The sequence below is a fragment of the Ovis canadensis genome, chromosome 5 (genome assembly GCF_042477335.2).
Source record: "Ovis canadensis isolate MfBH-ARS-UI-01 breed Bighorn chromosome 5, ARS-UI_OviCan_v2, whole genome shotgun sequence".
NCBI lineage: Eukaryota > Metazoa > Chordata > Mammalia > Artiodactyla > Bovidae > Ovis > Ovis canadensis.
In genome coordinates, this window is record NC_091249.1 from 107,636,469 (window position 1) to 107,650,722 (window position 14,254).

Consider the following 14,254-nt stretch of genomic DNA (forward strand, 5'->3'; position numbering starts at 1 on the left):
ATAGGCAGGGGCAGTTTTAGCCCACTCTCTCCACAAGTCAGTCTGGAAAACTTCCCAGACTTCCTGGCTTTGGAGAGCGCTTCCAGGAAACGAAGCTGCTGCTACTGTTTTACTCTTGCTGAAAGACTCGGATCGATAGCATGCCTTTGAGTCCCACTATTAGGCTACAGGAGACAAACTCTGTAAGGAGGGAGCAGACATTAGGAAGGAAATCAGATACATGCCAACAGAATGCCTCCTAGTAGAGTAAAATATTCATGAGTTTGTGAATATCTGGATGTAGTGGAAGGTCCAATAATTGTTAGGTCATATACAATAAAAATAAAAATGGGGTCTGCACGCCAGGAAAATTACTCTTTTTGTTTTGCTGCATCTTTCTTTTTCAGATTTTTGTCCTTCACCTAAAAGTAATTAAAATGGATTAGTTTAGAAATAAATATGTATTTGATATATGTTATGCTTCTGAATGACAAATCTGTATATTGCCTGGGGGTAACTTTTTTTTTTTACCATTTTAATGCTTTTAATAAATATTTGCTGTTACTATAATAAATCACCCCTGTAAAAATACATATCCTCCAAAATGTATGTGGCCACTGGCTAAGTAGCCATTTTTCCACTTTATGACTCACTTGCAATACATGTTTTTCATATTATAAACCACACTGTTTCATTTTGGGTTTGCTATGAGCAGGAATAGTATATGGCAAAAACTGAGATAAACAAACTGGAGAAATTTGGAAAAAGGGAGGCTTTGTCTAGACTGTCTTGGCTGGTTTCAAAAATTTTATCTTAACCTCGTTGTTACATGTTTTTATTTTATTTGCATTTAAAAGTATTGTGATATCAATATTATATCCATATATTTCCTTTTTGAATTTGGTAATGTTAACATATACGATACATGGATATTTCAACAGTAAAAACATTTCAGTTTTAAATTCCTCCCACATAATTTCATGTTCTACTTCTCCTGTATAATTTTGACTGCCTTGTCTCATAGAAGAAATATCTATTTTCAACTTATTTTCACTAACAATGAGATAAATCACACAAAAAAGCAGAAGATAAGCTGCTTAGAAAATAGAGATCCACTTACTATGGATCTGAAGGTTGGAGAATTTATGTTGTCCCAAACCATCTTGATGAAATAAGAAGGGAGTTATAGGGGACACTCTAATTCAGTGATTCACAAATAAGTGTTGGAAGACATACTGCTTTTACAGGTCCAGAAAACAGTGTTTCCTTATAAGTTTGGAAAAGCTACTTGATCATGAATTTGCTTAGCAACCCACAGTACTCATGAATGCAGGGAAGACTCCTAGCAATCCACAGGAAAGAAAGCTTTCTGACTTTGTTTATCCCAGTATTGGGGCTTCCCAGATAGCTCAGTGGTAAACAATTCACCTGCAACGTAAGAGATGTGGATTCGATCCCTGGGTTAGGAAGATCCCCTGGGGGAGGAAAAATGGCAACCCACTCCAGTATTCTTGCCTGGAAAATCCCATGGACAGAGGAGACTGGCAGGCTACAGTCCACGGGGTCGCGAAAGAGTGGAACATGACTTAATGATTAAACAACAACAGCATGCCAGTATTAACAGCCTGTGGAGCATTACCCTTGAATGAGCTCTTAATTGGGTGGTCTTATAAAAGCTCGAATATCTCACCCTCTTGGCCAGCCTGCCAAACTATGTCTTCAAGATTCTAATACTTCTGCTTTCTAGGAATTGTCCTTTCTCCCCCCAGCCCTCAGTCTTGAATTACACCACCCAAGATAGCCTCATGGCAAGCCCTTCAAGGAGCTAAAGAAGTTCCCACTATTTGTGAGGTTTACAGTTTAAACCCCAAACTAGAGTCTACCTTGGAGGGCTGGGGGTGAGGAAGAAACTTTACTTAGGTAAGCGTCTGTGATTCTTCATCCTGAAAAAGGGAGCAACACTTCCCTGGGGTCCACTTATGGCACAGGCACTCCTGAGGCTAAGAGGTTAGTTTGCCCATTTCTGGACCACGCCACTCCAGAGAATGTGTACAAAGTAGAACCAAACTCCTCTAATGTCACTATACAGAAGATTCTACCATAGACAGAGCTTCTGGTCCTGTGGCCCTGCGCTGGGGTGCCAAAGTCAGCAACTATGTCTGGGAGCTGACGTGTCTTGGCTGAAGTCAGCCTCCAAGCTGACTATGTAGGTCACTGCAGCCTAGAGCAACTGCAGGCCTCACTCGGGCAGGCAGCTTCCAAGGCTAAGCAGACGCAGCATTCTGTAAGTATTGCTGCTGGGCATACTGAAAATCACCAAGAAATTCTCAGTTTTCCATTCCTAAGGCCCCCTGCAGAAGAAGCAGGCATACATCACTAACCTCAGCCCTGCACAACAGGGAAAGGTTTGGGGAGCAGCCTGACAGCACCCACAGAGCCAGGTGCCAAGGAAGTGTCACAGCAAGATAGCCAGTTGGACAGGCCTGACCCCAACTCTCCACATTTCACTCCTTTTATTTTCACACACCACAGAGTTCCATCTTGACACAGGCAGCCTGACCATTCTTGAAGGAATTCAGGCTGGAGTCCACTCTGGGTAAGCTGAACTCTGTGATATGCCATTGACCCCTCGGCACAGTTGGGTGCCGTGGATACATTCCATTCACAGACCAACCCACTGACCTCCACTGCACCTCACACATTTGTCTGTTGTTCCTCGGATTCTCCAGGCCACTAAACTTCACTGCTCACACTTCTATGTCTATCCTCACTGAGACTTTCAGATTTGATATTTGCTTTCTTCCTTGCTACAACTTTGGTTCCTTTCAGTGGCAATTCCGAATCTCTGCCCTAGCTAATACACATTACCCAAGAAAAGCTTCCTCCTCACTCCTAACCCTCAAGGACCCCAGAAGCTCTGACCTGGGACTGTTGCCACTTGTCTCACTTCAGCCATGTGGAACTACTTACATTTTCTACGTAAGTCATGCTCTTGTCTCAGCTTCTTAATATACATTGTCTACTTTCTCAAATGATTCTCCTACTACTTCACTGGGATAATTTCCCTTCCTCCCAGCCTCAGATCCAATATCATCTTCGAGGAAGACTACACCGACTGCTCTTAGGAATTATATCCCCCTTGTTGTTGCTTCCATAATCCACTCTGCACACTTCCATCATGCACTCGGTACACCCAGTGGCCACGGCTTACTTGCCCATCATCCCTCTAGTCCACAGGACATTTATGAATCCATAGTAAAGAGCAGAGACATTACTTTTCCAACAAAGGTCCATCTAGTCAAGGCTATGGTTTTTCCAGTAGTCATGTATGGATGTGAGAGCTGGACTATAAAGAAAGCTGAGTGCCGAAATATTGATGCTTTTGAACTGTGGTGTTGGAGAAGACTCTTGAAAGTCCCTTAGACTGCAAGGAGATCCAACCAGTCCATCCTAGAGGAGATCAGTCCTGTGTGTTCACTGGAAGGACTGATGTTGAAGCTGAAACTCCAATACTCTGGCCACCTGATGCGAAGGGCTGACTCATTTGAAAAGACCCTGGTGCTAGGAAAGATTGAGGGCAGGAAAAGGGGATGACAGAGGATGAGCTGGTTGGATGGCATCACCGACTCAACGGACATGAGTTTGGGTAAACTCCAGGAGTTGATGATGGACAGAGAGGTCTGGAGTGCTGGGGTTCATGGCGTCACAAAGAGTCGGACACAACTGAGCGACTGAACTGAACTGAGTACCCATAGGTGATTTTACATGTCATTTTTAGTAAATCTTCATTAAGTAAGTGAAAAAGGGTAGAATTACATTTCACTTCCAAAAAGAAAGTTAACCATCTTATAAATCTGTAAAAGATATTAAGAAGTAAACCTGAAGGACACCTGGTTCCAGCAATGTGGCAGACTGAGCTAGTGGGGAACCTCTCACCAAAAAAAAAAAAAAAAAAACAAAAAAAAAACCACCCTATAAATTCTATATAAATCAAACTCCAAAAATGTAATACGAGACTAAGTTTACAGAACATGAAAGAGGAGGAGGAAGGAAGGGATAAATCTTTCCATGTCAGGAACTAAAAGCCAAGCAGTAAGTGTGTGATTTCATGTCTCAGGAATGACGATGTTACTGGATCCTGAAATAAGGACTGAGGGCTTGAGTTTTAATAAACAGAATGAAGATGAGACTTGGATGTGCATGAGGTGAGGTCAGCCCTTTGTAGAGCTGCAATGGAGAAGGCAATAGCACCCCACTCCAGCACTCTTGCCTGGAAAATCCCATGGACGGAGGAGCCTGGTGGGCTGCAGTCCATGGGGTCGCTGAGGGTCAGACACAACTGAGTGACTTCACTTTCACTTTTCACTTTCATGCCTTAGAGAAGGGAATGGCAACCCACTCCAGTGTTCTTGCCTGGAGAATCCCAGGGACGGGGGAGCCTGGTGGGCTGCCATCTATGGGGTTGCACAGAGTCGGACACGACTGAAGTGACTTAGCAGCAGCGGCAGCCAGACCAAAAAGGTGAGAAAGCAGGTCTCTACCAGGGACTGACCCCTCCTGAGCACAAGCAAAATTCTCTAGAGAAACTGTTGTATCCTCAAGGCCAGAAGGTATTTCTATTTAAAAAAAATTCTTACTGAAGAAAAATTTTCAATTGAAATAAAGTGTGTAGACACAACATAGATCACAATAGACAGAAGATTAGCAATCCCCCTAAATCTCAAAGAATAATCTTTAAAAAGATCATAAATAATATGTTTAAAATAAAAGTGGTTATTAAAGAGATGTAATTCTATAAAACGATGTTTTTTAAAAAGTAGAAATTTGGAGGGAAACACCAAATATTATAGAACTTCTAGAAATGATAAATATAATGTTTGAAACTTAAAATACATTTAGTAAGTAAAAGAGCATATTAGAGCTGGAGAGAGTTAGTTAACTGGAAGACAGATCAGAGGAAATTATTCAGATGTATCAAAAAGAGATAAAGGATAATACAAGAAAGGTAAATGGACATAAAGACTAAAATGAGAAGATTCAAAAGTGTGTTTAGTAGGCATTCTGGAACGAGATTAGAGAAAATGAGGAGGCAATATTTGAAGACATAATGGCTGAAAGTTTTCCAGAATTGAAATTATCCTCAGATAAGAATCACAAAGGCTTCCAAGAGTGTGTGTGCACATGCTAAGTCACTTCATTTGTGTGTGACTCTTTGTGACCCTGTGGACTGTAGCCCATCAAGCTCCTCTGTCCATGGGATTCTCCAGGCAGGAATATTGGAGTGGGTTGCCATGCCCTTCTCCAGGGGATTTTCCCGACCAAGGGATCGAACACGTCTCCTACACTGGCTGCTGCTGCTGCTGCTAAGTCGCTTCAGTCGTGTTTGACTCTGTGCGACCCCACAGATGGCAGCCCACCAGGCTCCCCAGTCCCTGGGATTCTCTAGGCAAGAACACTGGAGTGGGTGGCCATTTCCTTCTCCAATGCATGAAAGTGAAAAGTGAAAGTGAAGTCCCTCAGTCGTGTCAAGGCGGGTTCTTTACCACTAGCGCCATCTGGGAAGCATTTTGATAACAGCTAGTAAAATTGAAAGTGAAGTCGCTCAATCGTGTCTGACTCTTTGTGACCCCCATGGACTGTAGCTTACCACGCTCCTCTATCCATGGGATTTTCCAGGCAAGAGTACTGGAGTGGGTTGCCATTTCCTTCTCCAGAGGATCTTCCTGACCCAGGGATCAAACTCAGATCTCCCACATTGTAGGCAGATGAAGCACTGTTCGCAATGTAAAAAATTTGGAAACTAAATTGTCTATTTGTCCAGTAACACATAAACTGTGGATTCTTTTTTCTTATAGGGACTTCCCTGGTGGCTCTGGGGTTAAAGCGTCTGCCTGCAATATGGAAGACCTGGGTTCAATCCCTGGGTCGGGAAGATCCCCTGGAGAAGGAAATGGCAACCCACTCCAGTACTCTTGCCTGGAAAATCCCATGGACAAAGAAGCCTAGTGGGCTACAGTCCACGGGGTTGCAAAGAGTCGGACACAACTAAGTGAGTGAAGTTACTGGTATACAGTAATAGATAAACTGTGGATTCTTTTTTCTTATAATGGAATACCACAAAGAAGTTAATAAACCACAATACCATAGCTGTGGGCTTCCCAGGTGGTGCTAGTGGTAAAGAATCCACCTGCCGATGCAGGAGATGCAAGAGACGCGAGTTAAATTCCTAGGTGGGGAAGAATAGGAAATGGCAATCCTCTCCAATATTCTTGCCTGAAAAATTCCATAGACAGAGGAGCCTGGCAGGCTACACAAAGTCCATGGGGCTGTAAAGAGTCAGACATGACTGAGCGTCCAAGCACACACACACACTCGGTTCTCCAGGCTTCCCAGGAGGCTCAGTGGTAAAGAATACATTCAGTATCGTTCTCATTATTGGATAGAAGAAAACCCCAATTCCACTGGAAACAGAAATTATTTTTCTGCCATTGAATTTTCGTGAGTATTGGGAGACTATCTCCATGGATGTCTCTCATTCCTGTACAGATTGGGTCTTCTGAGCAAAGGATATGGTTGAATAGCAAACAATTTTGGCAGCTAGAGAAGGTATGTTCCTTTGGAAAGATCTAGAGAGATACTTCTCAGGACATGACACAGGGCACTAACGAGAAAGCCTTTTCCTTCTGCTCCTGAGACATATGCTTCTCTCTCTCTCTCTCTTTCTCTGGGCAGATGAGCCAGCATTCTTATAAAAAGATGAGTCTTGATTTCAAGGTTCCTCTCCATGATGGAGATATGGCAGACTAACTCACTACCTAGTAAATAAAGTCAAATCTCAGTTCCTTCATAGTTTAACTTAGCAAAGAGGAGGAGAAAAGGCTCTGAATAACAATAACGGACAGTGTCTTTAAACATTATTTCATAATAAATACAGAAATAGTCTGCAAAGAACAGTTCTTATATCAACTCTGTAGAAACTGTGGGTCTAACAATGCAAGGAAAGAGCAAGGCAAAACATTAGATTCAGAAAGCTATTTCAGTGGGAATTTAATACAGTTCAGTTATGTTTCTTTTTGATGATCTAAAGATGCAGGAATAAGCCTGATAGTGCTTAGAAATCTGATGGTTAACAGAAGAGAAACCATTTTTTACTTTCTCAAACATCAAGTATTATAAAGGAGCCTTTTATAAATGCTGTCTCAGGCAATTCACAGTTGAAATAGCTGATGCTTTCTGGAAATGTCAAAATCTTTGATCAAAGAGAGATTCCTATATAATAGTTTGTTTATTTTAACCACTCATCATACATTTTCTCGTCTTCTCAAAACAACGCATTTTTGTTTGAGGGTTCATCCTTTCCCCACCCTTAAGTGGTGTTGTCTGAATGGGGCTGCAACCCTACTCTAGGAGTGAAGCAGTAGTCAATTCCTAGACCAAACAATGCACCCCATTTCCTCGGTTTAGAGGAAAGTCAGTCTCTAAAAGTGCACCTCAGGACCTAGCCAGGAATGTTGGATCAAGGACTGTTATTATTTTCTGTTGTAATTGAACCTGGGAGGATGTAGCCCCTGAGAACAACTGCAAATCATCTTGTGACCATGAGGAGAAAGCCAGTCTAAGAATGGAGTCAACACAGAGAAAGCTGAACCAAAAGAGGAGTCAAAGAAAGAAAGAGGATCCTGAAGGTATTGTGTACTATATCCAGCTATGCCTGAAAGCTTCTCAACTCTGGGTTGTTTGACTATAAGAACTAATACATATCCTTTCTGGCTTAACTCTCATTTTAACAAAGGAATGTTTTGAATAATGCCCAGATTGAAAAACTCAGAGTTGTGTGCCATAAAGTTTAAAAAAAAAGAAACTGGTCCAGAAAAACTTAGAGCTTTTTTGTCCTTAATAGAGTCTCAATAAAACAACACAGAACATGGAATTTGAAGCAGACCTGAACATTGACACGTCTTATCAAAATGAGTTTACAGATAAAGATACTCATTATATCAAACAAAGATTATATTGGAGACATAAAAAGGTTATAGGGAAAAGGACACAAAGCACAATCATTTATAAGGCTTGTTGTAGAATTTCTTTAAGGTTTGACATAAGTGATAATTTGCATGCTTATAGGGGACAACAGAGGATGAGATGGTTGGATGGCATCACTGACTCAATGGACATGCTGCTGCTGCTGCTGCTAAGTTGCTGCAGTCGTGTCTGACTCTGTGTGACCCCATAGATGGCAGCCCACAATGGACATGAGTTTGAGTAAACTCCAGGAGTTGGTGATAGACAGAGAGGCCTGGCGTGCTGTGGTCCATGGGGTCCCAAAGAGTCGGACATGACTGAGCAACTGAAATGAACTGAACTGATTTAGGTTGAACCATTTGAAATCAAAAGTTTCATTTAGTTCAATCGAATAACAAGGGAGAAAAAAGTCTGCATTACTTCCTATTTCAGATTTATTTAAACCAGAGAACATACTATACTGAAAAAAAGTCCCATGCATTCATTTCTCTCAGCCAACGGTTCTTGTTTCACATCTAGGACAGTCAAATGTGCTACATTTTCATTTTTCATACTGTGCAATTTCAGAATATTTCCTACAAAAATACCCACATCCTGAGCAAATGCAACGTTCACTTACCTGTACGTTATACAGGGGTTGCCTTGGTGCATTAACTTCCTTGAGCAAACGATGAGATATGGCCCTCAACTCTAAAAGTCTGCAAGCAAGCTGAGGCTGCAGAAGTTTGGCGACTGATTTGGAGGATCTGGAAATGGTGTTTAATCCTTGAATTAATGTTCCTCGGTTGATCTTGGCTAAAGCGATGGCCATTCTGATTTTGGATGGTTTCTGCATGGGTTCTCTTTTCTGGAAAAGAAGTCTTTGAAAATGACTGATGTGTGATTCTCCAGTGCATTATTTATTTATTAAAATTTCTTTTTAATTTGAAATATAGTTGATGTACAATAGTATGGTAGTCTTGGGTGTGCTCCATAATTTGACATTTGCAAACAGTATGAAACAAACACCACAATAAGTCTAATAACCCTCTGTTCCCATATAAAGTTATTACGATATTGTTGATCATGTTCCTTGTGCTATATATTGTGTCCTCATTACTTATTATATACCTGGAGATTTGTACCTCTTAATCCCCTTCATTTATTTCACTCACATTGCTCCCTTCTTCCATTCCGCCTGAAACCCCCGCAACCACCCATTTGTTTCCAGGACATTTTAAAAATCTTTAGGCAGAGACAAGTGCCACCTAACTGTACATTGTGCCTGATACTGAGTGTCCAATAATTATCTCCTACCCTCCATACAGCTCACTGATCTCATCCATGTATTTAAATAATTATATGAATATATGATTTTTTTCCTTAGGATGTGAAAGTGAAGGTCACTAGTCGTGTCCAACGCTGGGACACCATGGACTGTAGCCTGCCAGGCTCCTCTGTCCATGGAATTTTCCAGGCAAGAATACTGGAGTGGGTTGCCATTTCCAGAATTAACTTATGAACCTAAAGACAAAAACTTTTCATTTTTTCTCTGGATTTATTTATTTGTTTTTGCATTTTTAAAAAAAGAGCTCTTTCAAAAGTAAATAATTCTTATTCAAATATCATTCAATGTTTGAATTTTTCAAACAATCCTTATTCAAAACTCTTTTAAATATTTTCCCAGCTTACTTTAAAATTTCAAATGATAATATATAGCATATATACATAATGTACAATTTACTTGAAAAAAATTTTTTACTAGTTAAGGTGCAGAGCAAAGGAATGATGTTAATGAGCCCAGGTTCTTCCATCTTCCCATATACAGTAAAGTGCTAAATTTGTTAACTTGAGATGTCTGGTTTTCCTTTTTTTTAATTAAATGAAAAGATCTTTAAATTCTACAGTGCTTTACAATTTATGGTATCATATAATCCCATAGTAACTCCTTTTCTATTTGTTAACCTTATGCTGCCCCTCCCCTTTCCTTCTCCCCACTGGTAACCACTAGTTTGCTTCCTATATCTCTGAATCTGTTTCTTTCTTGTTTTATTCACTAGTTTGCTATATTTTTTAATATTTCACATATAAGTGATAAGAACAGTATTTGTCTTTCTCTGACTTATTTCACTTAGCCAAATGCCCTCCAAGTCCATCTCTGTTACTGCAAATGGCAAAATTTCATTTTTATGGCCAAATAGTATTCCATTGTGTAACACATCTTTATCCATTCATCAGTTGATGGACATTTAGGTTGCTTCCATATCTTGGCAATTGTAAATAATGCTGCTGTGAACACTGAGGCACAGGCATCTTTTTGAACTAGTGTTTTTAACTTTTTGGATGTATACTCAGGAGTTTAATTGCTGGGTCATATGGTAGTTCTATTTTTAGTTTTTGAGAAATTGCCATACTGTTTTCCACAGTGGCTGCCCCAGTTTACATTCCCAACAACAGTGTAGGAGGGTTCCTATTTCTCCACACCCTCAGTGACATTATTTACGTTCTTTTTGATGACAGCCATCCTGACAGGTGTGAGGTGATATCTCATTGTTGTTTTAATTTGTATTTCCCTGACGATTAGCAACGATGAACACCTTTTCATGTGCCTGATAGCAATCTGCATTTCCTCTTTAGAAAAATGTCTCTTCAGGTCTTCTGCCAATTTTTAAAATCAGATTGTTGACTTTTTAAATGTTAAATTTCATAAACTATTTATATATGTTGGATATTACCCCTTATCAGTCACATCATTTACAAGTATCTTTTCCCATTCAGTAGGTTGTCTTTTCCTTTTATCAATAGTTTCCTTTGCTGTGCAAAAGCTTTTAAGTTTAATTATGTCCCATTTGTTTATTTTTACTTTTGTTCCCTTTGCTTTAGGAGATGGATCCAAAAAAAGATTGCTGTAAATTATGTCAGCATGTTCTGCCTATGTTTTCCTCCAGGAATTTTATAGTATCCTCTTTTGCATTTGGGTAGCTAATCCATTTTGAGTTTATTTTTATACATGGTGTTAGAGAACACTAATTTCATTCTTATATAAGTAGCTGTCCAGTTTTCCTAGCACTGCTTATTGAAAAGACTGTCTCTTCTCTACTGTATATTCTTGCCTCCTTTGTCATAGATTAGTTAACCATAAGTGTGTGGGTTTATTTCTAGGCTCTTTATTCTGTTCCATTGACCTATGTGTCTATTTTTGTGCCAGGACCATACAGTTTTGGTTATTATAGCTTTGTAGTATAGTCTGAAGTCAGAGAACATGATTCTTCCCATGTGTTCTTCTTTCTCAGGAGTGTTTTGGCTATTTGGGGTCTTTTGTGTTTCCATATAAGTTTTAAAATTATTTGTTCTAGTTCTGTGAAAAAAAATTCCATTGGTATTTTGATAGGGATTATGTTGAATCTGTATGTTGCCTTGAGTGGTATGATCATTTTAATAATATTAATTCTTCCAATCCAAGAATATGGTATATCTCTCCATTTGTCTGTGTGTCTTCAATTTCTTTCATTACTGTCTTATAGTTTTCCAAGTACAGGTCTTTTACCTCCATAGGTAGGTTTATTCCTAGGTATTTTATCCTTTTTGATGCAATGGTAAATGGGATTGTTTCTTTAACTTCTCTTTCTGATGGTCTATTGTTAGTGCCTGGAAATGCAGCAGATTTTTAAATATTAATTTTGTATCCTGCAGCTTTACTGAACTCATTGATGAGTTCAAGTAGTTTTCTGGTAGCATCTTTAGGATTCTCTATGTATAATATCATGTCAACTGCCAACAGTGACAGCTTTACTTCTTCCTTTCCAATTTGGATTCCTTTAATTTTTTTCTTCTCTGATACCTGTGGCTAGGACTTCCAAAACTATGTTGAATAAAAGTGGTGAGAGTCGATGGACATCCTTGTATATAATATATAGCATACATACATAATACAAAATGTATGATTTAAATTTTTTATGTTAAAATATAGTACACATACACTATGCATTGTACAGTTTAAAAGAAAAATAAAACAAAAGCCCTATATACTAAACAAGCTCACAATACTTTCAGTTCTGAAAACCTCAAATCTTCTATGGACATTCTGACAGAAAACACTTCTGGCATTTCTAAAACACATGACATGTAGCTCTCTGTTCTAGCAGAAAGTGAACCACAGGGAAATGACTTACAATGTGGTTAGACCGCATTCCAGGCAACAGACAAGTATAATTTCCATTATTCATTTAAGTAATTTTATGAGCTATTCTGGCTTTTCAGTATATAACTTGGAGGAAAGAGTTGGTTAATAACAAAAAAAAGTGCCTTTGAATCTCATTTATTTGTTGAGTCCAAATATCTAAGTTCAAAACAGCTTTTGGATTTTTTGATCTACAGTAAACATCATATTTGTTTAAGGGCTAACATGATGTATCTTTATTTTAAATGCCTCAACTTTTATCCTGTAGTCATAATTTAATTAGTGCTGTTTTTGTCATCAAATTTCAGTACTTCTCTTACTCTTCAGCATTTGCCATTGGAGATAATCAAAAGCTGTTCTAGACTGTCAATGAAGACGTATTTCTGCAACATCTGGTGTCCTACTGTGGCTTAGTCTATTAACTTTGCCGAAAAGTCCCATTAGCCCACCTGTGGTCTCAATCCTCCTAGACAACACAACAGTAGAGGATGGGCTAAGCTGTGGGCTGCTACAGTTGCTGTAATTCCAAGCCTCTTTAGAGCACAGCAATCCTTACAAGCAGTTATGTGGCAGGTAGAACAAGCACAAAAAATACACGGGTGAGATCACTTGATATTATCTAAGCTGGCCACAAGCACACCTTGAAGAGAAACCACATGGTCCGCAGTATCCAAAGTTCCTGCACAAACAGATTCAGTCTCTTGTGACCTCAGGCTCTGCTGCACGGACTCTTCCTCCCAACTCCTCCTCAAGGCAGAGCAGCTGGAAAAAGTTTGGTTTTACTTCCCATCACAATTTACAGTTGTCCCTCGGTATCCCCGGTGGATTAGTTAGTTCTTGGACCCCCAAGCATCTCCAAATCCATGGATACTTAAGTCCTTTATATAAAACAGTATTTGCATATAACCTAGGCACATCCTCCTTTATACTTTAAATCATCTCTAGATTACTTATAAAGCCTCATACAATGTGTTATGTAAATAGTTGTCTGTAATCAGCAAACTTAAGTTTTGCTTCTTGGAACTTACTGGAAATTTTTTTCCTGAATATTTTCAATCAGAGGTTTGTTGAATCCCTGGTACTGAGAGCTGACTGTACTGTGTTTTCTCTCATTATAATTTATAATCAGATGGTGAGGGCCATATTGCCAGGTCAAACAGAAATGGGATATGTACAGTCCCACCGTTACTGAAACCTTGTCTATATGGTCATTAGTGTTTTAGGGACCTTCATTTTTCAGCTGCAAAATATTAACATTCTGCAGTTTCCCTGTCCTTATTTTGTCAGTTCTTTTACAAAATCTTGGTGATCTGTATTGGCCTGGATTCACTGACTTTGCATGTGTATTTTGATTAACCAGTCTTGATGCATCCTTCCAAAGATTACACTAGCCTGATCCATTCAACTTTTTCCTCTTTTACAAAATTGTCTAAGTTTTTATCTCTGTAGAAAAATAAGCCTATTTGTAATTGATAATCTACTAATCAAAACTCTCCTGTAAGGTTCATAAAATTTGTGTTGACCAAAAATACAGCCATTTATTGCAAACAATATTTTAAAAAATTCAAGTGTGCATTATAGTAAAGCTTTATTGCACTTTTGGTTATCTTTCTCATTTTAGTCTCCTCCTGAGTTTATGGCATTTTCCAACAGACTCAGTCTCTTCCTAATTAATATCATCTTTGTTTCCTTTGATGCTTAAATGGTTACAATTTGATGACTCTGCTTCCATTTTAAAATGCTTAAGGAAGGCATTTTGATACTTTCCTAGATAACTGAAAGAATGATTACTTTTAACAACAAAATGTTTCTGATCCCTTTTATTTTCCCTGCCACAAAACATGGAATCAATTTGTTCCCAAGAAGACCATCATTGCTTTTAAGAACAGTATTAGAAACCAAATCTGGGCACAGGGGTGCATGTTGACTGGTTCTTAATGGCTCTGAGAATACAAAGTTGACAGCAGAGAAAAGGCTACTTATATTTCTTAAAATGCAGAAGGAGACATTCTTTAAAAAAAGAAAAGTCACCAGTTTATGCTGATGGTTCCAATTCACTCTTACTTTCGGTGAGTTACTTTTTAAATAAGTTCT

The 14,254-nt window shown here is 39.1% G+C and overlaps 2 protein-coding genes and 1 long non-coding RNA gene across 22 annotated transcripts in view; 2 read left to right on the forward strand and 1 right to left on the reverse strand.

Annotated features, from left to right (window-relative positions):
• Nucleotides 1-14,254, forward strand: part of RFESD (Rieske Fe-S domain containing) — a 36,133-nt gene that overhangs the window by 19,519 nt on the left and 2,360 nt on the right. The window lies entirely within an intron of this gene.
• The window catches only part of SPATA9 (spermatogenesis associated 9), a 57,226-nt gene that overhangs the window by 8,114 nt on the left and 34,858 nt on the right, over nt 1-14,254 (reverse strand). For 16 of the 20 annotated variants that reach the window (XR_011257372.1, XR_011257376.1, XR_011257375.1 and 13 more), the window contains one exon: nt 8,621-8,848. Coding sequence is in view for 14 of the 20 variants with exons in the window: in XM_069592598.1 (XP_069448699.1) it covers nt 8,621-8,848 (228 nt within the window). In the remaining 6 variants the exon portion in view is untranslated. Of the gene's footprint in view, nt 1-8,620; nt 8,862-14,254 lie in introns of all 20 variants that reach the window. The other 4 variants (XR_011257377.1, XM_069592608.1, XM_069592604.1 and 1 more) reach the window with 1 other exon arrangement.
• Nucleotides 7,367-8,931, forward strand: LOC138441521 (uncharacterized). The gene is made up of 2 exons (XR_011257378.1): nt 7,367-7,664; nt 8,569-8,931. It is a non-coding gene; the product is annotated as an uncharacterized lncRNA (long non-coding RNA).